Source organism: Myzus persicae, unplaced genomic scaffold (assembly GCF_001856785.1).
Source record: "Myzus persicae strain clone G006 unplaced genomic scaffold, MPER_G0061.0, whole genome shotgun sequence".
In the NCBI taxonomy this organism is placed as follows: Eukaryota; Metazoa; Arthropoda; class Insecta; order Hemiptera; family Aphididae; genus Myzus; species Myzus persicae.
In genome coordinates this window covers 21,942-49,298 of record NW_019101224.1, presented here as the reverse complement: position 1 = coordinate 49,298, position 27,357 = coordinate 21,942, and the positions used below count along the sequence as shown (strand labels likewise).

Sequence of the window (27,357 nt, the reverse complement as noted above, 5' to 3'; positions counted from 1 at the left end):
TTTTTTTTAAAGATAAGAAGTTTTTTTAGGTTGGATCAAAGCTAAAATTTTCATTTTACTTTAAAAAGTGCTAGAAAAATAAGTCTGAAAAATAACAAATATTGTGCATTACTCAAATGCATATTTTAGGTTCTATAAATATAATTTAGAAGAACGGGCTTTCATCCAACCTCCAAAATATCCTCTTCTTTTAAAACAAAAATCACACTTTTCTACAGAGTGTGATAGATTTTCCTGCAACATGTTTTCTTACTAAAAACACGCCAGCTTCGACACCCTTAATTCAGTATAGGTTTAATCATTTTTAACTTAAGTGTGGCATTTTTGAAATTCTTAAATAATTATAGGAAAAATGAATGAGGAATCACTTTATATTTAAATCTTCAAGCCTTAGATAAAATGGTATTAATTAATTTAAAATGTTTGTTTTAACAAATTTGTAAAATATGATTGTCAACCCCTTAAACAAAAATAATTGTAAAATTGTATTTTTCATATTTTTTATCAGCTGTAAGAATAGTTAGTGAAGAGCTCTTTGACACAGAAACAAAAACTAAGTGCTATTGGAAATTAAGAAGAAGTTTTTAGAAAGTTAAAGACTCAAATATCTATAAATAGATGAAAAATAATTAAATTGTTGTTTTTAATTATATCATTTTATGTAGTAAATATGTACATAAACATTTGGTAACAATTTCAAGTATCTACAGTTATTAACAAGACATAAAACCAGCATGTGCTGTCTCCTTCTTACAAATGTACAAAATAGCAAAAACCGTTTTGTTTGGGACAAGTTTATTCCCTCTGCATTTATAAAAGACTTACCAAGATTCCACATAGCATAGGAAATAACTTTATCTGTATGCATATGTATAATTTGGATTTTGGAACATTAGGTTTATATGTATTTTTCGTTAAATTATTAAAAATTATTAGTTAGTGCTATCAAAAAAATAAAAACGATAAAACACAGATGCGTTGTGGCATTTTGTTAATCCTACTATAAATACGGAGGAAGTTTTCTAGTCCCGAGCAAAACAATTTTTACTATGTTGTACATTTGTAAGACAGACACAACACATGCAGGTGAAGAGTTCTCTTAACAGAAGCTGATCCACACATCTCTTTTGCTCAGAATATTGTATTTTGTATAAATAATAATAACATTTGTAATGATTTATTAATCAACTTTGAATTCAAATTGAACACATCCATTACAAATTACAATAAAGATTAGTTTGTATGTGTTTCATACATATACCTACGGGATGAATTCATACAAAGGTTTTACTTTTAGACATTTTTATTTTTACTATTTCTTACACTAATTGTTCAAACAAAAATAACATTTTTAAACGCATGTTATAACAGTTTTTCGTTTTCAACACGTTCATTAAAAGAATAGTGTTTAAAAATAAAATATTTTAATACCTTCATTTTCAAAACTATAGTGCTTTTTAAAATGAACCATGCATTTTATTCTATTACTAACATAATTTCTACATATTTAGAAAACAGTGCTATAAGTACTTCTACAATATTTATTTTACTTTATATTCATTTTTAGCCATGAAATATTTTTATAATTTATGGTATTTATAGTTAATATTACTATTACAAAAGTGTACCTTTTGAAAAACAATATCACTACATTTAAATCTATATGAAAGACTAAAATGACAAATCATAGAAATCAAAGTAGGTACTCTTCAAATTAAAAGTTATACTTAGAAATAGGTAACTATTAATGAATCACTTTCAAACATACATAAATTATATAAATCTTAAGAATTTATTTTTATAAATTTCTATATCACCATTATACATGTATAGTTAATCTAGGAAATAATCAACTTCAGATTCATTGACATAATAATACAAATCAATAACCTTGAATTAAATTATTATTCTTTCAGGTAACAAAAAGCTCATAAAACTTAATTTTATTTTCTTATTTTTATTCACATATGTGCAAATTAAATCTAACCTAACATAACCATTCCTAAATAAATAATAATTTAAAATTCTGTCACATAAACTTATTTAAGGTCGACTAGTAGTTGTTGCAAATGTTTATTTATCTTTAATAAAACAAAACATATATGTTTAATATTTATATTAAAATATAAAAGTTAGATTTATTTTATAACTATCAAGATACAATTGTGTTCATCTAAGAATAATGTATCTCTTACCTAAATAGGTCTTAAACCCTTGAGTGATAATACTCTTATAAATAAAAGGGCTGCACAAGAATTTTGTCCCAAAATGAAACCATCGATAAGTGGGTACATGAATTGAGTTTGGCTCTATCCAATAGACTACATAAATTGTGTCCATTAAAAAATGTACAAAAAGAAACATAGGTTAGTTATAACCTAGGTATATTAAACAACTTAGTATTTGGCACTCTTGTAGTATCTGTATAATTTAAAACAAACGGATGGTGTGTAAAAAGGAAGATTTGTTGAGACAAAATATGAAAATGGTTAGATTACATTGAAAAGGTATAGTTTAAGTTTTTACCAGTATTTTAATTTTGTTTATTTTATGTTTACATCTTTTTTTTTATAATTTTATATTACATTTAGTAAACTATTAATTTAATTTACTTATTTATAATTGCATAACAACTACAAGTCATTATTTTTAACCTAAAAATAAAAATAATTTGCTATTGATAAGCTGTTTAGTAGCTAAATATCATGGGAATGTAATTCATGTGAAAAAGGGATTTTGGGGCACATTTGTGTGCAGCGGTTAATAGTTTGGTTTAGTATAACAATTATTTCTAATTTTTTTTTAATGGTCGTATTATTTATAAACTTAATATTAAACTAACAAATATATTTCAATTTTTAAAAAGAACTAAACAATCAAGCACTTAACAACTATTCAAAGTTTTATAAATTCTTACCTTAATACAATTTCAACAATTGAAAGTAAAAATCCATATAACATCAATTTTGGTCCAAACATTTGAAGTAAAGCTCTTAATAGACTAGGCTGTCGATTTGACTGTTTTGCTTTACCTAATTCTATTCTCCATTTCCTTAAAAACAAAATAAATATAAATAAATTTGATTAAATTCATAAATTTGATTTGTATGTAAATTTACTTTTCTAATTCATTTCCTAATGATGCTGAAGAATGATCATTTAGTGTTGTATATAAATCATTTACTTCTAAATCTCTTTTTCGTCCAGTTTTGAAGAGTTTTAAAGTCCACCTGAATAAAATAAATAAATTGGTACTTAATATAATTTAACTATGAAATACATTTATATTACTATTTACATTATTTAACTAGGTTGGAGTTAACAAGTAATATATTCAAGATACAAGTTGACTGCTTAATATATACATTTTTATGTTTTTTAAGCCAATTTATACGTTACTATAATATGTGACAAAAATAAGCCATTGCTATACGACTTTTAACTATAATTCAGTATGTTAAACTTAAAATGAATGAATTGTATTCTAATACAATAAAATAAAAATTGAAGTATAATAATTGTACAGTGATTTTTATTTTTGGACATATTGAGACGTCTAAATTTTTTTTTTAAGATTTAATTTTTTATAAACTGAAATTTACCTATTTAATTTGACATTATATAATAAAATATTGTTGTACCATGAAATAAAGTAATTTAAAGATAAATTAGAGAGATATTGAGAGATCACACTTTAAAGTGAAATATTTTTTAGAACTCCCAACTGTAGTAAGCTAAACACAATATAAAATAAATACCTTAGGTATTTAAGTAGGTAGTAAAAACTCAATACTCTGTACTCTGCACTTTATGTCATGGCCATTGGGTTTATATTATGCACATTACTTTGATTTAAAATACTAAATTAATATAATATAAAAAAGCAAATATTTAAAAATAAATAAAGGTATTCGAGTGTGTTGGGTAATCACATACAAAGTAACGCGTTACTGTAACAGTGCAACAAATTTACTTCATTTTTAAAGATACGTTTTCCCTGCTGCGTCGTACATTTATGTGATTTAGTCAAAATTGTCTCAATTGTCTCAGAAAATAAAATAAATAATTATTATAATAATACTATAATTAAACATGTCTATAATGCCAGTATCAGGTATACAAGTAAATATGATATAATTCCACCTTTTTTCTCGGCAAATATTATCTACATATTAGTTAAGGCCGTTAAGGGGGCGACGAAGCGATTAATACCTAATAAAATAGTTTAAAGTTCAAATAGCCTTTCAGTAGTTAATAACAATTGTTAATTATGGTGCACTTCTAATAGAGATATGTATTTCAATAGGAATAATATTGTGCAGAGCATAGATCTTAAAAGACCTTTTACAAGTAATGATCAAAGGTGCAGAGGTACACTTGACATTACAAATATTTTGTTTTTTTATTAATTTTACACCTATTTCATTCTTATACGGAAATAATTTAATTTTTTAAAAAAGATAAAATAAATATGTTGCACGTGCGTGTCATTTAGCAAAATCTTATCTACGTATTTCTTGTTCCGTACATTTTAAAATTTATATTTTATTCTTATTGTGTTTTTGATCAAAAAAAAAAAAAACAGCACATTTAAAAAAAGACAGTTAATTGTTAACATTAAGCACACTAAAAGTTAGTAAGTATACCAGGAGAACGTAAGTGTACACGTTTTTGTATTTCAAAATATTCACCATTTAAACAGTTTCGACTGATATAAATTAAAAATAGATGGAACTGGGATTTAAGCTGTACACCTAATAGTTATTTAGGGTAAAACTATTTATGGATAATTTATTTATAATATAAATTACCCAAATGTGAGGATTTCAAAAATGTTGGCTTTGGCTCTAGGATGAGGAGGCCGCTCTTCTTTAAACCCAGCGTCCATAGTAATTTACCTGTAACAAAATAAAATATAAATTATTATTTCCTAGATATTATACCAAATATTTGTACTTTTTTTATCATTAATAACTTGTACACATATACAACAATATTACATAATGTGTAAGTACAATACATTGTATTGTTGTAAATATATAGTTTTCAAACATAAATTACTGGCTACGGCATTAGGCTATCGTAAAGTCAATATGATATTATACAACAATATATTATTGTATTAAATGATAAATATACCTACTGACCTACTGTTCCCTACAATACAATTTTAATGTAGTTAATAAATAATATATGATTGAAAAAATGCTGATTTTTGAATTAGGCATGAAAGCTATGATTGATTTGAAAAATAATTCAAAGCGACGAATTTATAATCTAAGCAAAAATACCAAATAGTCAGGATTCAAAACTTCATATTGTATGTACTTACCGTTTGATTACATTGCATTTTAAATTTCAAGTGGGGACGATGAATGTATTGGATTTATAATAATATGGATTTTTTTCAAGTAAAATAAATATTACGTTACATGAAGTAGGTACTTCAAAAGTTTTTTAAACGCAATTATAAGACCCAAAAATACAGTCACAATTTTTTTATAAACCTAAAAATTATTTTGTAGGAGAAAATGCTTAAAAATTTAATTTTAATTATTAATTGCTTGTAGGTTAAAAAATACAAGTTTACTCATAAGTCGTTAGTTACATTTAAAAAAAGAGTTTCGAGTAAAGCCACGTAAATTGATATGAGTGTAAGAAGTTTATATTGTACGTAGTATTGACTAATAATTTACCGAGAATTTACTCTAACAAACAACAACAACAACAACAACAACAATAATAATAATAATAATAATAATAATAATAATAATAAAAAATACTACACTTATAAAAACTTGGACAACCTCAAGACCAAACTAACTAATAGAAAAACTATCTACTACCTAATATAAGTAGAAATAAATTGTAAGATATCTTTTAACATATAGGCAGGCCCACCCTTACACTAAACATCGTTATTCGTGTGCGATGATAATATTGTTAAATTTAAATTTAACACATTCATGATTCCTAACAGTGACCTACTACTCAATGACCAAATACACTGATAATAGATGCCTTCTATACAAGAGTGCGATATTTTGCTATGATATGTATTATATGATATTTCGAAAACCATCGAATAGAAAAATGCGATGTTCTAATAAGTATAGGTTTGAAATGTACGTATTATAATCTAGCTAATAAAATAAAATAATCTGTAACTGTAACCTGTTGCTTGAACTAAGTTGAATTGATAATTTATTTCCGGCAATGCACAATGTGTATACAAACTAGCTAGGTTATTATTAACGGGTGCAAAACATTTCAAACAAAAATTATCTACTATGTTTGATTCATAAATATAGAAATTCATATTAAAGTTGAATATTAAATGATTTTAATAAATTAGTGACAGTAATAATATGTAAAAATTAGACGAGCAATTATAAAACTGTTATTCTAACTCAAATAAATTACGAGATCTCCGAAGCCGAACAACGAACAATGAAGTATTTAACGTTTGAACGAATTGGAAGAACAACCTTGAATACTAGAGTAATTAGAGAATACTATAAATATATATGTATATACATACATACGTTATGCACAACAAAAGTAGACATTGAGCAAAACAATAATGAAAATGATCGTTCATTGGAACTGTTGGTATTATATGTCAAGGGCGTATAAAATCATCACACACATCTGGGCAAATCCAATCTATTTACATACCTATATATTATGAGTTCCGGCCAATTGATTATACTAGGTAATAGATTTAAGTAAAAAATATATTATACGAACTTTAAAACATTTACTGATACTTAGGGCTAGGATTTATATGTAGATACATATTTTCACTATGACATAAACTAATTTTGGCAAGTGATAAATTCATTTCACAAGATTTATGATAAAATTAGCTATATTCAATGTTATATGTTTTTCATACTTCATACTTATTCAATTTTTTCTCACATATTTAGAAAATTGTACTGTCTTAACGTGTTTTTTTCAAAGTTCAGAGAGATTTAAGGTTTATCATAAGTAAGCCAAATGCCAATATACTTCATAGTTTACGACTTTAGTAGTATAATATTGTCGCGAGCAGTTCGGCGGCGTCCACCCGACGTATTTTTGACACATGAATGTACGTATAAATACAGTTTAAAGCAATTTAACAACAGAATCGGCGATACTTTGAATTTGAAAATTTAAAAATGCATGATGTTATAAATTACAACCAAAATAATTAGGTAAATAATCATTATTTTAAATTAATTTTATTGTTATTAATTTTTTTTTTTTTAATGGACAAAATATATTTTAAACTGTTTAACACATATTTATGTACATAGTTTTGTGGTATAAAGACATACTTTGGTTATATAAATATATATAAATCCTAACCCTACTGATAGTGAATTTTATAACCTTCGATAACCTCATTGATACTATGTGAAACCAAAAACTTAAATGTTGCGTAGATATTAAAAAAATTACATATGACTATATTTAACTAGGTACCTATTATATAAACAGGTGAAATATGAATCACTAATCACTATTAAGAATACTTGACCAATAAATGTTTTTAAGGATATATAAGAAAATAAAAACATACAGAAGCTGGACTAACCTAACCTAAGATACTTCTCTCGGCGCAGGATACTGATGATATTTAGTAGGTATTGAGTTTAAAATTATTAATTTATAATAAATCGTCGAATTAATAAGAAACGATTCTGAATGGAATTAAATTAAAACGGATATTTAGATAATATAAAAATTATTAGGTATAATAATAGACGGAAGGATTAATTTAAATTTATCACGAGCAACAAGTTACAACAACTTTTTACACAACCACAAAAACAATCAATAGAAAAAAATAATGCAGACTTATTAATGAGAACCAAAAAATAAAAGACAAAAATCGCTGTCAAAATATTAAATATACCATTTCATTCAAATCTTATAATCGACATTATTAAACTTAAAATGCAATAATCCAGCAATTAATATAATATGTATACAATAGGTATTTCATACTTCATATCGTTTAATATTTTCATTGAAGATTTTTTTTTTATTAAATAGAAAATTTACAATCCGTATTTCATAACACAATAAGTAAAAAAGATGACATAACACAACATACATAATAAAATAACACATAAAGCACAAGATGTGGGTAATCATCTAGCGATGGTACCCTCCAGAAATTTTTTTTTATTTATTAACTTAATAGGTCACAGCACCAATTTCCTTTGAGTCGGCGAGGTGGGTTGTCAGGAATGGTACGTGATGCTAGGTGAAATACTTAAGGATTGGGATGGTGTTGCAGTTTAGAGTGAAATCTGTCATAGTACAATTTAGCTGGTTTGTCAACTGTTGGGATTCTTAGATCTTTGTGTAGGGTTTTATTTGTTACGTACCAAGGGGCCGAGGCTATTAGCTGGAGATTGATGGACTGGGAAGCTTGGATAGTGCGGACTTGAGAAGGTTAAGCACACCCCCAGATCTGCATACCGTATGCCCAAATGGATAATTGATAATGTAAATTAGAATGCAATAAATTGTTAGTAAATATGGTATTTTATAATTTGTTTTTATTATGTGGTTATTTTTTAGTACAGTTTTTAAGACATATAAAAATAAAAATCTTAATCTGTTTAACAGCACAACTGAAAGACAAACAATGGTTATTAATAAGTATTTATTATAACAATTAATATTATCAAAATATAACGAAACGTTTTTTCATAATCTGTAATTCTGTAAACTCCAAAGCCATATAAAATTTGAATAAACACCGAGATAAATACCTATATATTATATTATATGGAACAAATTTCGTGATTCAAAGGAGCAATAAATCTTTTTTTTATAAAATAAACAAAACTTAAATACTGTAAAGCCACTATAAACTAATTTAGGTAGGTACCACGATTAAAACAAACATTACTTCAGTCAAAATTGGACCATCACATTGTTCAGACGTGATGATTTATACAAGTTACATAAACGCTATCACGGTTAATAAACTCATTTATTTATTATTTCAAGATAACATTTACGTGTTGCGCAATGTTCACACTTTGCATAATATCATTAGCCACAAAAATATTTTTTATCAGTTAGCGAGTTTTAGAAACCTCTATCATAAAATGCACAAACGTAAATTGCGCCCAGCAGTATAAATTTATAAGAAATATTATTTTTATCGTAGCTACCACGAGGAACCAACTATCACTGTCCTCCAAAAATGATTTTTTGGTTTGATTAAAACAAACAAGTAAATTAATAAAAAATGGAAAAATAAAATTTTTATTTAAAGAATTTTAAAGGAATGATTTAATTAGTTTGTTAAAAAATTGTATGATGTATAAACAATTTTTATGAGTAATACCTACCATAACGATTAAGGCGATACAATTTCGGTTTACATACCAATAAATGTACAGAAATGTTAAGAATAGATATCCATGAATTTAAGGTCACTTATAGATAATTTGGGTACAAGATACTATACCTATTTTAGAAACCGAAAATGCCGAGCACAGTCTTCTACTACACTAGTTTTACTACCAGTTTAGTTTACAGTGGGCACATTTTGCAATCACCTGAAAACATTCTTTGATTGAATATTATTTATTAACATATTTACATATTTCCAACTATATTAATACTTAATTATTATTATATTGTTGATTATTCAGATATTTTAAGGAACAATACTAAAATTATTATCATAAAATCATAATAAACCAGCATTTAAAAGTAAGTACCTATAACTAGGATACAGACTAAATATCCCATATTGATCACCTTGAAGCAAAATAATACGGTATTTTTTTAATTTTCAATTCTTTAAATGACGAAAATGATTTAAATCTAAAATCGGCGTATGATGAATATCATGAGATATTTTTCACACTTCAAAATGTCTTAATACATCTATAACGGGTAAAAAGTGTTCAAATGGATAATGTATAATATAAAACACCTAGTATCAAAATAGTTTAAAAGTATAATTAGTTTTCATTTATTCCATAACGACTCTGATTGGAAATAAGGTTCTATAGTTTCAAACATCATAAAGAAATTATCAATTCTTATACTTGTCTTGGTGCACAACAGACTTTGAATCAATTATGTAGGCTCAAAAAATAATATAACAGACTAGTAAAACTATGTCTATGATAAAAGTACGTAATTCTATAATACTGATTATTACGTGTATGCAGAGTTATGAATATTCGACACAAAATTGTGATGAATGCAATTAATTTATAGCAAACTTAACAGCTATGTGGGATTATTTTTACACAAGTCCTAGAAACAATAGACAATAAGAAACAAGACATTATTGTACATAATATAAAATTATGGTAGTTAATATTACGAATTTAAAACAATATAATAAGAAGCTAATAACTGAAAATATATACCAGTAGATATACACAATGCATGCATGAATGTAAAAGGTGGGAATTTATCGTTACATATATTTCACAAAAATTTAAAATTAGGTACACAAATTAAAATCACCAACATAATAATAAGTATTTAAGTAATAAAATTATTTACAACTTTATTATACCTACACACACATTCAAGCATATTAAAATATGTTCTGCCATCTGATAGTGATATTTCATATGTGTACCCACTTCAGAGTTTTGAGAGAAATTGGTCAAATTGTATTTATTAAAACATTGCCCGAACAATTGAGAAATTTATTGTAGGTAGTGTGTAACATATTAAAATGTACCTAATGTACAATTACCTAAACAAAAAAAAAAATTGTAATACTTTAAATTAACTGTCTGAAAACAGTATAATAGTGTACGTATAATAAACAAACAGCCTTATCGTCGTTTTTCTTTGTCACCCTGTCCGTCACTAAATTTTTTGCCGATAATATTTTTGGAATTTTGAAAGTTAAAACCGAAGTCAAAATGTTTTAAAATATTTTTCAAATTTTAATCAATTATATACATTTGTACTTCAAAAATGAATGCTTGGATTTTTAATTTTAAGTCGTTGGTGGGTTACCTAAAACTATGTAATAGTACGTAATATTATAAGCTGTACAAGCGATTACAATCACGGTCGAGAAACAACCTGTATAATTGTGTTAGTAACCAAACGTGTAGGTTCACAAATTTTTTTTTATGTATAAGATAAAACATAATATTATGGATACTAGTAAATAGTAATTATTATAGTACTATAAGACTACTATTTAGTATAGCCATATAATATTAAAATATGGACTGTGCGACGTGCATCTCTCATATCCTCTGCTATAGGTTGCCAAAGCCAACATTGTTAAAAATATACAGTCAATACCTGCATGTGTATAATATGATGTGACCTAAATTTTGTTATCTTTGCTATTAAGCTTCTTCATCACTCTATTAATGATTAATATATAGAATATAGATGGTCCAAGTTGTTGCTACCTTTTTCCAACAATGTTGACAGCCGGGCCTCTGTCATTAGTCTATTTCTTTATATGTCTATGGTAGAGTTGAGTTTACATACACCTTGTAGGTACATTATTTATATGTAACGTTTCACAGCCTCAAATATAATAACTCATACGTTTTTCATTGTCTCATTTACATACGACTCGGTTGAAAAATAATACATTATCATTGTTTTGGATGAACAATAGAGGAAGTTCTGTTATCAACTATATTATTAATAATTTCAAAGCGATTATCTGATGATAGTAACAAATACTGTTGAAATGCAGAGTTTAACTATCTGATTTGTGATATAAATTTATTCTATTTAATCTTACAAATAAAAATGTATTGAATCTCAATAAGTTTTATGCTCCGATCTTGACTCTGATCGGTAGTTTTACAATGATGTAAGAGCAAGATCAAGAGAGTTCCTAAAATGTTCATAATTTGTTGTTTAGTAATAATTAGTTTCCAAATCGATTATTTTTATCAACAAAATTAAAAGTTGGGTATTTGTATCAGAAAACCTTAGTATAACATAAAAATACTAAATAAGCTCTTAAAATGTTCTTAATTAGTTAAATAAATATACTGTATAGTAATAATTTGTTTCCTAATCTATTTTTTTATCAACAAAATTAAAAGTTAGGTATTTGAATAAGAAAAAGGTTAGAAATATAGACCTATTAAATAAGCATAACAGTAGTATAAATAGGCAGTGAATTAGAGTATAATATTCATGAACTTCTTGTACAACAGACATTCGTCTTTCATAATTTGTATTACGATATATTTTAAGTAGGTATCAATGTACCACTTTTTTACTTTATCGTATTCAAGTTTAAATTTCATGCAGTGCGGAAATATCTAAAGATAAGTTTTTTTTATAAAAAGTGATTATAATATAATAGTATATTATATATTAAATGTATTATAATCCATTAGATTATTTTAAAAAATATGATAAATTATTATGTACCTATCTTCATTTTAAATTGTATGTGAAACAGAAAAAAATAAAAACTGAATTAGATTTATACCTATAGCGTTGTCACACGTATCACGTTTGTCATATTATTTTATTAATAAACCGTATTAACCAGATACAGAAGTCTATACATATTCTGGTTTTTTGTTTAGTTATATAAAACCTTGATAAACTTTTAAAATAAAAACGAAAGACCGCGATTACCAATGCGATTGCCATTGACATAAATGATGAAATGTATATCTAATGTCGATGAATGTATGGTACTTGTATGTCACTGTGTATAGTTATAACTTATAAAGAATCGCAATAGAAGAATTTTTTGTCTCTACTATCTAGCAAGAGAAAAAAACCCAGTAGACACTAATACAATACTTTCAATATCAAACCTAACAATTTTAGAAATACGAATATTTACTAATTATTTAGTAATTTAGCTTAAGAATTAAGATACAAAGAAACAACACGGTCAATTGTTGTGACCTCCATAGATATGTACCTATATCGGCTATGCATATCAGTCAAACCTTTTAATGTAATTTTATTCAAACAATAATAAGGAATAAATTACTCTATTTACAGAAACATAAATCAGGAATTACGTGTTACAAGAATTGTACGATTTGTATCCTAATAAATATCACAAATTATACTAAGAAAAAACATTTTATTTTAATACCTAATTATTCAAATATTTTATTGAAAACCTTTGTAAAGTAAGCTACATAGTATGTAGTATAATTTCAGTATTCAGATTCTAAAATTTATTAGGTATTTAATACATAAAGGACTATACAGAAGAAAATCTTTTTTTGTATAAAATATTATAATAAGGCATGATAGTATATGATAAAAAAAACTGTTGGTTTACTGTCAACCACAATTATTTAGCCAATGACAGGGATTTGAAAAATATGTGTAACGCCATATTATATTCGCCCCAGCCTTGTACTCCATATAGTATATTATTAATACTTAAATATTATACCCTTATTTAAAATATAACTTCTTAATTGTATTAATAAACTTGTAATAACATGTAATATGTTGACATATTTCAAAAATAAAATAAATAAATACATATTATACAGCTTTAATATCTCATCTAATATACTGAAATATGTAAAAATACTTAAATTAGTAATTACTAGCACTTGACATTTTTTAAATGTTATCCCTGTTTCCATCTCTCTTGGTCACAGGGTACCTACGCATTTTAAGATGGACCCCTTTCTTATTTTATAATGGTCTTTTAAAATATTTATTTAGTTCCTTTAAAATTAAATGAAAAAATAACAACATTTTTTTTTTAAAAACAACAATTTCTGAAACTTAAATAGAATTTTTTATTTCAAAACAAGATTAAGCATCGACTGGAGGGATTCTCATTACCTAGTGTTATTTAGTTATATTTGAGCAGTTAAGATTTTATAAAATTCTGATAGGAAATATTCTGAAAACAGACTAAATAATTTATTAGACAGCTGTGAGGACGAAAAAAAAATGTCATTGATCACCCTGAATTTAACTGCTGTCAATATAGATATAAGACATTTAACGTATATAAATAAATTAATAATGAGTCCAATTCGAATTAGTATAGCTATGCTCATTAGGGTGGACACAGATATATTTAATAACTGCTAAGTAGGAACCGAGGTAGAAACTATATTCTAGACTACATTTTGGTACCAGAATATACTAGTTTTATACTACAAAATATGTATACAACCTATTAAATTTAAAACAATAAATAAATTGATATAGTTATAATATGTATAGTAATATTATTGCCATGGTAACGGTACGCCACTCAGAATATACTACGAATGTCCTACAAAGCAAATATGAAATAGTCTTTTAAGCATAAAATAAAGATTGGCATGGTAACGCAATTTAGTGTTATAACAATGGTATTATAAATTATTATCAGGGAGTGAGAGAAGAGTCCAGCACGGGCGAAATTTTTAAAGGAATTTAGGGATGACATCATTGCCATCCACAACCGACAACCACCTATTGCTGTCATTTATCAATCTAAAGACATAAATATATTTTATCATATCGCAATTCTATGTCAAAATGAAGTTTATTTTTTTCATATTAGGTAAAAATGCACACTGCGGGTAAAAGATACGATTAACATAGCAGTTAGCTATTGTTGAAGCTGTAATGCTCAAGAATATCAAGATCATCCATTTAATTTATGATTTATTTCTAGTTACTACTTACTTAATTACTTCACATTTTACTTTTTTTGTAGCAAATCAAATAGATATTAATAACTGAGTGAATTTATATTAAACAATGACCTTTGAGTAAATTATTATTTTTATTCTGATTAATGGCAAGATAAAAGCTGAGTTTATAATTTTGGTAAATATTTGGTTGATACAATCTGATATTTTAGAAAAACAAAACATATAAAAACTACTGACAAAAGAATAAAACTTATGATGCAGCTTCTAGTATATTGGTCATAGCAACAAATGTAAATTTTATGTTGGTAGTAAAGCCATATTTTTAGTATCTGCGACGGCTGCAACATTCCATATTACATATATTAAAATATATTATTTATTTGTTATATAGCGTTTAATAAAAATGTGTATGAACCATTAAAATTAATTAGAAAAATTATATTCTATTGGATCGCAAATAATGATAAAGAAAAATAAAATATAATAACGCAAGTTTATTTTAGATTTACCGATTCTGCCAGCTACTTACTATTCTTATCGATTATATCAAGTCTTCAATTTATAAAAATACTAGAAAGTTTAGACTGCATTTTTTACTAAAATAATTAATTTATAAATGTATAATATTATGTACCTATTGATATAATGTATAATTTATTTAAAATACCCATATTATGAATAATATTATTCATATGAATTATATATGAATCATGATTTATATGACGCGTCAGTATGTCATACAACAAATGTATTGTATAATTATTAGGCATAATTCAAAATTATGACTTACGTGATATACCTTTAGTTCATTATTTTAAATATTAAAAATATTTATATTTTATTACATTTAAAGCTAGGGGGAATCAACAGTCATCATAGTCAATAAGTAAATAAAGATGTCAATAAATATATATCATTATGGACGCAATAGCCGACAGACTGATACAATTGGATGAATAGATATACCTAGGCCGATTTATTGCAAAAATATTATTATGTTATCATTATAATGCATAGATGGACTGGAAATTGTTGAAGGAATATTTTAGATACATTTTTCTGATACTAAGTCTATCGAAAAGGTATCCAAAGCGTCTATCCATAGCTATAGTCATCCATCATTTAAGTAGATATCATATAATGTTTATTAGTATACAATTTCTTTACGGTTATGACTATCGCTTTACTTATTTTTTTAAACATAATCTATAAATAATTCGATTTTGTTCTTATTAAATTCAAAACTTTTGAAAAAATTAAAAATTAGTAATTGAAATTAATCTAAGTATATCCAAAAAAATAAAATAAAATTAGGTATATCAATAATTTAAATAAGTATCTCTAAAGTTACACTTTTTTCTTAGTTCACTGCAAATGCCGTCCGTCCTATTATTATATTAGAAACTCCTTGCTTAAACTTTAAAACTAATAAATATTTTTTTTTTTTTTTGAAACCCTATAGTTCCAAAAACCCTACAGCAAGTACCACAACCTACAGCTAATGGCCTCAGTTGCCGAACCTTAAATAAAAATAAATTAATTAATAATTAATTAATATTTTATAATACAATTCAAATACTTGATAACAACTAATAATTAAATTTTTTAAATACTAACCCTCCTAATTTATCCATCTTAGTTTATTAAAAAGCACGAAAAAATAATATTAATTTAACCAAAAAAACTCCAACTTACGATGTAATTGTATACCTATAGAGTTTATAATTAAATATAATAATTTTTTAAGATCATACTTCAATAACATGAATACGAGTACCTATGTGATGGCGGACGGGGACAAACATAATTTTATAAAAACACTGTACCTACCTATATTGTGACTGCAGATATAGGTATAAAACTAAAAAAACTAATTTGTTATATAATGTCGTGCGTATAATGTTGATGTTAACCATATAATTTACACAGTAGTCAATGGTATAATTTGTCATCGTTATTTATTCTTTACTAATAATTTTACTAAAAATAAATTCTGTATTCAGTCTGTATTACGTGTGAATAAATTTACAATTATAGCGAACTCTTTAAATTAAACTTAATTGTACTAAAATTGGTCAATGCCAATTACTAGTTGAAAAGGCTATTTACATATCGTCATATCATAGTCCGTCAATATAGAAAACTACAACGAAGAACTATATCGAATGATAACGTAAATCGTCAATCTAGACATAACATAATGATGTACACTGAGTGGAATCCAGGCAGACTCTAGAGGTGGCAAATATCTCTCCTGACAAATACAACTGTCAACAAAATGCATGTATAAGAGGGTGTCAGCACAATTGTATTGGTTTTCAATTACAAAATTATAGAGGATAATATTTTTGAGGGTTTGCCATAGGTATTGGTTTTATATTTTATTATTATTTGACTACGTATTCGATTTTCAAAATAAAAAAAATTATTGTATATTTAAATGATGTATTGATGTTTAATTTGTTTTGAGAAAATATTAATTAGACAAATCGATAAGTCATACCCTCAAAAATATTATTCTCTATCACTTTTGTAATGGGAGATATTATATTTAAATACAAAAAATAATGATTCTACGTAAATGCATTTGTTATGTTATGCAAAGGGGCAGAAATAGAAAACAAATCAGTGCGCAAATAACATCCTCTTAAGAGGATTGGAAGCGGTGATTTTCTGTCTTTGGCTAACACACAGGAAACATAGGAATTTAGACATGTTTTCATTCTAACGTTCAGATTGATCTAGTAGAGCGATAAGAATTCAAAAAACATAATTCAATTTCAATTTGGGATCGACTTTCCCAGATTTTAATTTTTTGATTTACATATTTCATTTTTTTTTTATGTACACATTTTTTACACCAATAATCAAATCTTGAAGTTCTTAAAAAAAATTAACTTGTATAATTGAATATAGGTAATAGAAATAATGAAAATGTAAAATTACTAAAATTATAACAAAAACTAGACGTATTAACTAATGGCCATTGTTGTCGATGCTAATAAATTGAGAACAATAAAAACAAATTAAGGTTGTCTTTCGGTAAGTAAATAATACCTAATAATTAATTATTTCGTTTTCAATTTGGATATCAGATCATTTAACTTTAATAAAAAAAAGGGTCTGGTCTGATTATGATGACCTAAACAACTATAATAATAAAAATTGTTGTATTTGAAAACAGTTGTATTTCTAAACTCTAAAGCGAAATTATTATACCTACTTAATTATCTACAGTCCATACATTTTTACAGCATACAATTTAAATTTAATAACTAACAAAGTTGCAAAACCAAAATAATTTTGAGCATAAAATAAAAATAATATGAGGTTTTTTTGAACATCTATAATTTAGTTTATTAAATTATTATTAAAAATTGTTAGCAAATATATAATGCGTGTTTTTGATGCAAACGAAAATTATCAGTCAAACTATAGAATACAGAAGGTCATAGACATACAAAGAAATGGAGTTAACATTTTATTTGATGCAAAAAAAAAACAGTATAATTTTATTTATTAGCGGTAGCTGGTGTTTGATTTATTAGAACTACACCCTATGGCCTATATTATTTTAAGCAAAACTTAAACATTAGATGTAAGTTTTGAATTGTTGAAATACTTATTACCTACATGTAACGTACCTACTTGAAAGTTATTCACACGGATTATCGTCTTTTATAATTTCTGACTACACCATCGTATTTCAATTTACTTCTTACGAAACAGAATTATATTCCTACATACAAAAGACCAAAATAGTAAAATAAGTACCTAATACCTATAACGGCAATCTATGAATCATTTGAGGCCCTACAATTTTTTTATCAGAACACAATCGGGACAAAAGGTCAAACTGAGGGCAACTAGACAACACCTACAGCATTGAGTATTGAAAATATCTTAATACATAACAGATACTCGGTAGTTGGTAAAGAACTCGGTAAACAATGCAGTATAGATACTTCGTTATTATTTCTTAATGAACAATCGGTGAACAATAGTTAATTTTTCTATAGGTAACATACCTACTTTAACACAAAAAGAATAATGATAGGTAGATTACATGTAGTAAGTTAACTCATGAAGCATGCATATTTACACCATACTATAGTCCAACTACTGGTATGTTCATTACTGTGCGAACGAGCGCACGCATGCCACAATTTAAGCAATAACCATTAACTACTATAGAATGTCAAACTAAAATAATTTTCCATTAATATTTAAACAAAAAATCAGGTAATACATGTAGACCTTTTTCCTGTTAAGTTTAAAATGTCTACACAATTTAGTACGTTATAGTATAATAGACCGTACCACTTTATTATATTGAAACCCCTTATATTGTTAAAACACTCGTCGTCTTTAATACCACAAAAAAAAAATCTATTTTAAGTATGTACAAAATCGTACAACAAACCCTCCTGCAGTCCTGCAAACGCCATAGTCTTAATAAAATCAGTAAAATATGTTTTTGGTTTTATAACTATGTATGATAATAATTAGTAACCAAACGAGACGGAAAGTGTTACACAAACAAGTTTTCATCGTGCAAATAGGTATGTTACGGGCGTTACGGCACACCGCGCGTGTGTAACGGTAAACAAACGCATGTTGTAACAATATTTGTAGCATACATATTTCGTGGTTCGTACCTATATGTCCTATACAATAGGTCATAACCATACTTCTTCTTCAGGTACCAACGGCAATGGCGAAGACACAGAAAACGAGTACAGGGAGCATACGATTATAAAATTAAAAGTAAGACCAGGAAAAATGTTGTATGTTCAATTTAACAAACTTCAAGATACCGTTAGACATTAGAACCCTCTAAAATGCTCAAATTATTTTAAAAACACAATTCAATGTAATAACATGCACTATAATACACGATTGATGAGAGTTTCGAGTCTCTCTACTAGACTATATATAGTGCGGTGCCTATTGATACTATTTGGATTATAACTAACTATTCTACAGATTTAATTTTTAAATATTGTAGCATTTTTTACGAGTTTTGGCATAACATTGACACGTGAAAAAAGGAGAAAAATAGATAATAGGTATCCAATATAGATAAGATAAAAATAAATATATTATCATTAATGCATGACTAACGACTTCGTCTAGAATCAAAAATACTATCATTCACAGCACGGTCCGGGTGGTGAAATTATTGATTGAGTTAGAAAAATAGTTCCCAGTCGGTAGGTCATCAACCGATGTCGAAAAACTTGTTGACGGAAAGAGGACGGGGGCAGTATACCTGACCATCCACAGGTTCACGTCCCACTGGTGAGTTTGCGTGGGGTGATTTTTAAAGACTTTTATATTATTTGACATTTTAAATGATAAAATAAACACACACGACTGTTGTAGCACGTGACAACTTATTACCGAAGGGACGATGCGGAACAGTGGAAGGGTGGATGGGTGGGGTCTGTCAGTTGTCCTCGAGGGCGTTTCGTGCTGCAGCTATGTTTAAAAACATTCGTGGCTCGAGTTCAAAAACAGTTTTCCCCTCCACCACATATTTTTATCGTTATTATTATTATTAATATCACTAACCTGCAGCTATGTACCGCGTACATAATAATAATATGCTATGCGCCAGTGCCAAAACTGAAAGCCAAAATCGCCCCCCGGACCTTGACAATAGTAAAAAACCTGAGCTAGTCGTAATAATATGCACAAATGGACAATACAAAACGTATTGTTATTTGTAGATAAGCGTAATATATTAGTAATTACTAATTAGTAATACAACACGTAGGTACTTATAAGCTATAATATTGTATTGTGTCTACCGCTTCATATTATTATTAGTCATATTACGTGAAGGGACTGTTCAAAGGGGACGGGGGGGGGGGCTTTCCAACCTCAACAAATAAATGTCATCATTGATAAATAGGTGTGTGCGATACCTACAAAGTAAAATTATTTGAATGATACTTTACCAACTATAATGGCACCCCACTTGTAGGGCACTATGATATCCGTTAATTTAAATAAATAAATATGGGTAGAGGGTTCCTACTTACCGGCTACCACCTGCAATTTTACACAGGTCGGCGTTTACGCAAATATCGCAGTAAATTCGAATTTTCAAACACGAAACACGACCGTTGAGTATCTAATACTCACTTACTCAGTACCGCAAATAATATATATATGGGTAGGTGGGTTACCGACAGTTGAACTCGCAATTCGCAATTATTATATTGTCACAACAATAACAAAGCATAATTATTATGGCATTATACCGTCGTTACTCATTCCATAATAATTGCATAATATTATAATAATACGAACCTCCTGCGGGATGTAATCACTTCGTATGTAACAATGACGGAGCCGGTCTCAGGGCGGATGGATGATTGGTAGTCGATGGCCCGCGGGGACCTATTTCCGATTTCGTAACCGATGACAAGCAAGCGGCGGCCAATAGCATATGTTGATGGGTCAATAACTCGACGGCCGCGAGTGGCGTTCGGATGACGGGTGACGGGACATCATCGCGACGACATGACAATAATAATAATATTATTAACGTTGAATATTGTGTTATTAATAATATTAACTTGGCGTTTCGGATGTGCGGACGACTACGGTGTAGTCGACGGATCTCTGAGAAACGATTTTATAAAAAACCCGTTAAAGGCCTACCGAAAAAACGATGATCAGTTATATATAGACTACTATCAAGGGACAGAGCAACGGGCGCGCATTGACTCTCCACTCTCCAGACTGACTGACCAGCGATGGGCACAAAGTCGGACGACGAGTGAACACGATGAATAGTCGGATACTACTGCACTGGCACACTCCCTGTCTGACGTCTAGCGGTCGGCACAGACTGGCGGCAACTGGCGATCGCAAGCCGGCAAATTGGACCGGCGGGCGACGGCGGCAATCACCGGCGGTTTGGAAATAATAATAATAATAATATCAATGGCGTGTGTGGTGTGTTACACAAAAGGGGAAAAACACTACAGAGTCGCAGACTTGCCATAGATAATAGAACGGGTGAGGGGGAAAGGCAAAACGCAAAAACCAGAGCAGCTGCGATTACAATTTATATCACTATTTCCCCGTGTGTTCAGCTGAGGTTGCGGCGGTGCCAACCCACGGTGAATGATAACGGTCCAGAGATAAGCGACGTGTGAGAGTTACAACTGAGAAATGAGAATATAAATACACACGTAAATATTTCATTATCTCTTATTATGACGTTCCGATTATTTTTAATTTTATTTATCCCGAACGCCGCCGTCTCCTAAACAAGTTTCTATCGTTGTGGATTCTCGTTAGTTGTTATTGTTTTTGTTCCCAAATAATAATAATAATATTGTTTTTCGAGTGTTTTTTTTCAATCCAATTTATCCCGCCGACACTTCCAGACTTACGAATTCTACCGCCACGGTTTCAATACGTTTATTTATTTTTTCACCGTCTTTGCAGAACACTTCCGTATCCACAAACGGTATGCATGCAATTGTATGTGTTTATTGTTTCCCCGGCATTACAAAGGCAACGTTAAACGCTTAGGTGGTCGAATTATTTTTATCATGCACCCAAGGTGCCTCACGCAGCCCATAGGTCGCCGATACGGTTAACAAGTTGGTTTGGAAGCACGTCCTATCCGTCTACGGTTTGTCGGATAGATGTATGTTGATTAAATCCTCGCTAGTCAACGGAGTTAAAATAATGAATATCGGCAGAAGTAATCCGCACGGCAACCGACTATTATTCGCTGGTTTCAATCAGGATCAAGGTAACTAATTGATCCGTTTTTAACCTTGCAATTAGACGACATTAAATACCTACCTGCCCATCAATATTTTAGCAGGTAGTTTGTAAATTAGTTATATGATTTCAAACTATACTACAGCCATATGTTTAATTCTCTAGGTAAGTAACGATAACATGACTCAATAGGTATTATATTCATTTTTTTTTCAGTCACATCTACCTAGTGCTTGTAAAAAATACCTATAAATAGTAACTTTTTTAACACTAATATTATACTGTTTTTCACAGCCATATTAATGTCAACATCAATATTGTTTCTAAAAAATCTTTAGAAACTTAAGTAATCAGTTTCAGCAATTTCTTACATTTTAAGATTGATCCCATTATCTGATAAAATGTCATGGCTATGACCTGGCCCTTGCTAACCAATTGAACCCCAAAGTGGTTTTTTGTAATACATACCTACAAAATATTAAAGTTGTCATAAGTTTGAAATTAAGACTGAACGCTGAATTTTGACTCCACCATCGTCTTTAGTATATTTAACTTCTTAAGTTACAAAAAAAAATTGATTATGATTTATTTTCAGGATGTTTTGCTTGTGGTATGGATAAGGGCTTTAGAGTTTACAACTGTGACCCTTTAAAAGAAAAAGTTCGCCAAGACTTTCCAGATGGTGGCCTTGCCTTTGTAGAAATGTTATTTAGGTGTAATTATTTAGCTATGGTCGGTGGAGGCACATCACCAAAATATCCCACGAACAGAGGTACGACCTCAGTTGAACTCAAAAATTAAACCAGCCTTTTGATTTGTGAGGTTGTTTTTCCCACAGTTGTTATCTGGGATGATCTGAAAAAAGATTCTGTGATTACTTTGGAGTTCAACACACATGTGCTATGTGTGCGCCTAAGAAGAGATCGAATAGTTGTTGTGCTTGAGGGTGTCATCAAAGTCTACACGTTCACGCAGACTCCACAGCAGCTACATGTGTTTGAAACTCATGCTAATCCAAAAGGTATATATCAGTATGATTATCTTTTCATTGTTTTTACTGTTTAACAACTAATAGATAAATTAAATAATTGTATTTTTTAGGTTTATGCATGCTATGCCCCAATAGCAACAATTCATTATTAGCATTCCCTGGGCGAAAAATGGGACATGTTCAATTGGTAGATCTAGCAGATACAGATAAACCTCCTCTGGATATTGCTGCACACGAAACCCTCTTGGGATGTATAGCTCTTAATTTACAGGGTACAAGACTGGCTACTGCATCTGAAAGAGTATATTTAGTCAAAAATATTAATATTTGTAGATACAACTAATGAAAGCAAATAAAAACTTTTTTAGGGAACTCTTATAAGAGTATTTGACACAAAGTCTGGAAATATGTTATATGAATTTCGAAGAGGAACTAATACAGCTCAAATTTATTGGTAATTTATTTGGTTGTTTTTTCAAAACTTAAATGAAGTGTTTATCTTAATATTTATTTTATTTTTTTATTAATCTGTTCACAACACTAATTTAGTATTAACTTCAACGCGGATTCAACTATGATGTGTGTTGCTAGTGATCATGGAACCATTCATATATTTGCATTAGAAGACCAAAGTTTAAATAAGCAGTCAAGTTTAGCTTCAAATTTCCTACCAAAATACTTTAGTTCTAGTTGGAGCTTTTGTAAATTTCAAGTGCCTAATGGACCACAGTGTGTTTGTGCATTTGGATCAGAAAACAATTGCATCATAGGTAATAATTCAAATTTAAAATTTGTTTGCACATTATAATTTTTAAACTATTTAAATAGTTATTTGTGCTGATGGAAATTACTACAAGTTTGTGTTCAATCAAAAGGGTGAATGCTGGAGAGATATCTGTGCTCAATTTCTAGAAATAACTAATGATAGTAGCATTATTAGTTGATATTTTTTCTTTTAATTGTTTTATTATTCATCTATTGTTAGGTACATATTCCATATCATTTTATTTATAAAGTATTATTTTATTTTATTTGATAGTTAATTTTCAAATGTTGTTTTAAATATATTTAATTAAAATCTATTTTTGTTAATCTTTATAGTATAATGTATTATTATATAATGTTGGCTAGTTATATATTTCTATATATCTTATGTATAGTGAAAAAGAAAATATAAGACATTTTCTGATCATTATAATTAATTATATTTCCGTTATTTTATGAAATGTGCGAGGCTAAGGTAAACATGTTTTTCATCATGCATAGAATATAAAATACTCATATATCAATGGTGAATTTATTGACAAATTTTTATAAGTTCGAAATTAGAATACTATACATTCTTGTGAACAGTATTCCTATTTTGGATATAAATAAACAGGTTTGACAACATTGAAAATAATAGCCATAGGGAGGACATCATTGTCGTTACTCGTCACTGTGAGCTGTCATGTTTGAAAATGTTGAACTGTGTAACTGAGTTAGAAGGACAATTTGATATCTCGTTGCTATCTATGGTTTTATGTTGATAATGATAATAAATGATAACTATAATATAATGTGCGTATTAAATAACCAATTAAAAAATGAATATAACAGTGTTTAAGAAGTAGGTTGTACTTTTTTTATTGTGGAAGTGACCTCGTGAACTATAATGAGTTAATAACATTAATTGTATAAGACAACTCTCATGTATAATTGTAAGTCAAAATTATAGCTTTCAAAAACTTAATAGTTAAATATCTGGACTTTTTCATGTATAGCTTGTCAATTGAATTAATATAAAAAGAACAAAATTAGTTAAATGTAGATTATGTAAGTTGGTGGCGCCAATTGAAATTAAAACTGGTAATTCAAATAGCTTGATTAACCTCCCTCCCCCCTCCCACGGTAAACACTCTTAACTTATTAAATATGAATAACTTAATGACATTCATTCGTTTAGTAAAATCATAGTAGAAATACTAGGAACTATAATCTATTATTTTACCCACCCATCCAGTTTTTAAGGCAGTTCAATTTAACTACCTGAAGTATCTGTTCAGAGCCACTGATGTGAGTCAATGTTTATGTGGATTGTTTATTTACATATTTATAGATGTAAAAAGATATAATTTAACAAACTACAATTTATAAATTATACATACCATATTATTATCATTGATGAAATTATTTATAGATTGTTAAAATAAATGTTAAACAAAAATGATATTTATTTATAAGTAATTGTGTCATATATAAAAATATTATAAAATATACATTTTTTCCTTTGTGCATAATTTAATAAGTACTTAAACAATAGGTACAGAAATACTGTCTAAATAAATTCATACTTCCGATTCTAAGAAATGGAAATACAAGATTTTTCAATTTAATTGAAGAAATTGATGACGGAGTAGAAAAAAGCCAATACTAAGATATTATGACACATTAAAATTATTTAAATTATAAATAGGATTTGGGACCTATTACAATAAAAATATTTTGAATAATATGCAATTAAAATTAACTAAAACTTAAAAATTTTTAAATTATATTGAATAACAGTAAAACATGAAAATGTGCCGTTGATATCAATAGTTATTAAAATATCTTAAATTCATCAAATGTGCATTGTATAAAAATATAACAAAATATGCTGAGTCACACTATAAATTTAAATTCACCATTTCACAAAATAAATGTTTATCTAGAATATTCTTCATCCACTACAAAAATACGTGCAAATTCAAAGTCCTTAATTTTAGTTATAAAGAATTTATTTAAAAACTTACAGTTCAAGAAATTTTCAATTCGTAGAAAAATACAAAATTGTTAAAGTATTTTAAATTGTTCAGAGTAGGTACTCAAAATTGCTTAAGTACTTGAAAATTTCCCTGTACACAGGAATTGTAAAATTAGTTTATTGACATTAGTTCATTAAGTATTTAGTAGGTATGTAAAAAAAATTGAATATTGTGTTTCAAGATATTTATGGTTCTTTTACTTATTTTTCCAATAAAACAATCAAGTAGGTACTTGACCTCAAGTGAGTACTTGCCAAACTATTTACTCATTTTTGTAAAATATTGACACGCTCTTAAATATAGAAGGCCACTGTAAAAAATTTTAGGTGGTTGAATTAAGTCAGTAAAAGAGTTAAAGTATACATATGAATAAGTTTATTTTCTTAATATTTATAATTATATGTTTTGAGCTTAACACATTATAAAAAGCATAATATTTATTATATTTTGGACTTTAATACATATCTTTACCTGAATAATAGGTAATAATAATATGGATAGTTGTAAATGCTTGCAGTAACATTATAAAAAACTTTAATATTACATAAAAGCTTAAATACATAAAACCTATATTTGAACAAAAGAGAGAGAGCTAAAGTATTAACGTTTGATTCTATTATCATCACATAATTTACAATTTGATCAACTAACAAATAGGATAATATCATGTTATTAAAAATAAATTATTATTAATAGTTTGTAAAGTAACTTTAATATTAACCTACTATATTATGTATAAGCTAAAGCTGAATTAAAAAAATATATATAGTTGTATGTTTTGAATTCAAGCATAATCAAAACAAAATACTAAGATATATCATACATATTTTTTTTTAAACTAGTGAATTTGGACATAATATGATAAAACTCCTATGTTTAGGAAATTGAGATTAAAACAAAATAATTTACAATAAGTCACAAAAATAAAATCAAACAATTTAACAGTTTCAATGATAAGATTGCACATTTTTTCTTAATTGCACAATTTTTGAATAATATTTTTAATTATTCTCATAAAAACAACTACTAGTTCATACAAAATAACAATTATTTATACTATCTTTGGAATTTGGACGGACAAAGCGCAGGATAAGTAAAAATTAAAATATTTACAAAAGAATTATTACTAATATACAAACATAAATAAGTGTAAAAATAAATACGGGGCTGTGCATAAAAACTATGAAATACAAAAATAAATAATAAACAGTTA

General features: G+C 27.6%; 2 protein-coding genes across 8 annotated transcripts in view; one reads left to right on the top strand and one right to left on the bottom strand.

Annotated features, from left to right (window-relative positions):
• LOC111028267 (probable multidrug resistance-associated protein lethal(2)03659) overlaps positions 1 to 21,509 on the bottom strand; it is a 39,875-nt gene extending 18,366 nt beyond the window's left edge. For 3 of the 5 annotated variants that reach the window (XM_022306840.1, XM_022306837.1, XM_022306838.1), the window contains exons 1-4: positions 20,934 to 21,509; positions 4,812 to 4,898; positions 3,120 to 3,230; positions 2,918 to 3,052 (exon numbers count right to left, since the gene is read on the bottom strand). In XM_022306840.1, the coding sequence (XP_022162532.1) occupies positions 2,918 to 3,052; positions 3,120 to 3,230; positions 4,812 to 4,888 (323 nt within the window). In that variant the 5' untranslated portion in view covers positions 4,889 to 4,898; positions 20,934 to 21,509. Of the gene's footprint in view, positions 1 to 2,917; positions 3,053 to 3,119; positions 3,231 to 4,811; positions 4,899 to 9,481; positions 9,502 to 20,933 lie in introns of those variants that run through there. The other 2 variants (XM_022306839.1, XM_022306836.1) reach the window with 2 other exon arrangements.
• A 299-nt stretch (positions 21,510 to 21,808) lies between these two features.
• On the top strand, positions 21,809 to 24,451 carry LOC111028268 (WD repeat domain phosphoinositide-interacting protein 3). 3 transcript variants are annotated; one of them, XM_022306842.1, is made up of 8 exons: positions 21,809 to 22,104; positions 22,170 to 22,395; positions 22,963 to 23,139; positions 23,206 to 23,388; positions 23,469 to 23,659; positions 23,727 to 23,812; positions 23,908 to 24,128; positions 24,187 to 24,302. In XM_022306842.1, exons 2-8 carry the CDS (start codon positions 22,290 to 22,292, stop codon positions 24,300 to 24,302), a joined length of 1,080 nt encoding a protein of 359 aa, XP_022162534.1. In that variant the 5' UTR covers positions 21,809 to 22,104; positions 22,170 to 22,289. The 3 variants fall into 3 exon arrangements, with proteins under 3 accessions (XP_022162534.1, XP_022162535.1, XP_022162536.1); XM_022306843.1 differs by having other exon boundaries at positions 21,809 to 22,395; positions 24,187 to 24,451; XM_022306844.1 differs by lacking the exons at positions 21,809 to 22,104; positions 22,170 to 22,395 and adding an exon at positions 22,413 to 22,532 and having other exon boundaries at positions 24,187 to 24,451.
• Positions 24,452 to 27,357: the final 2,906 nt, after the last annotated feature.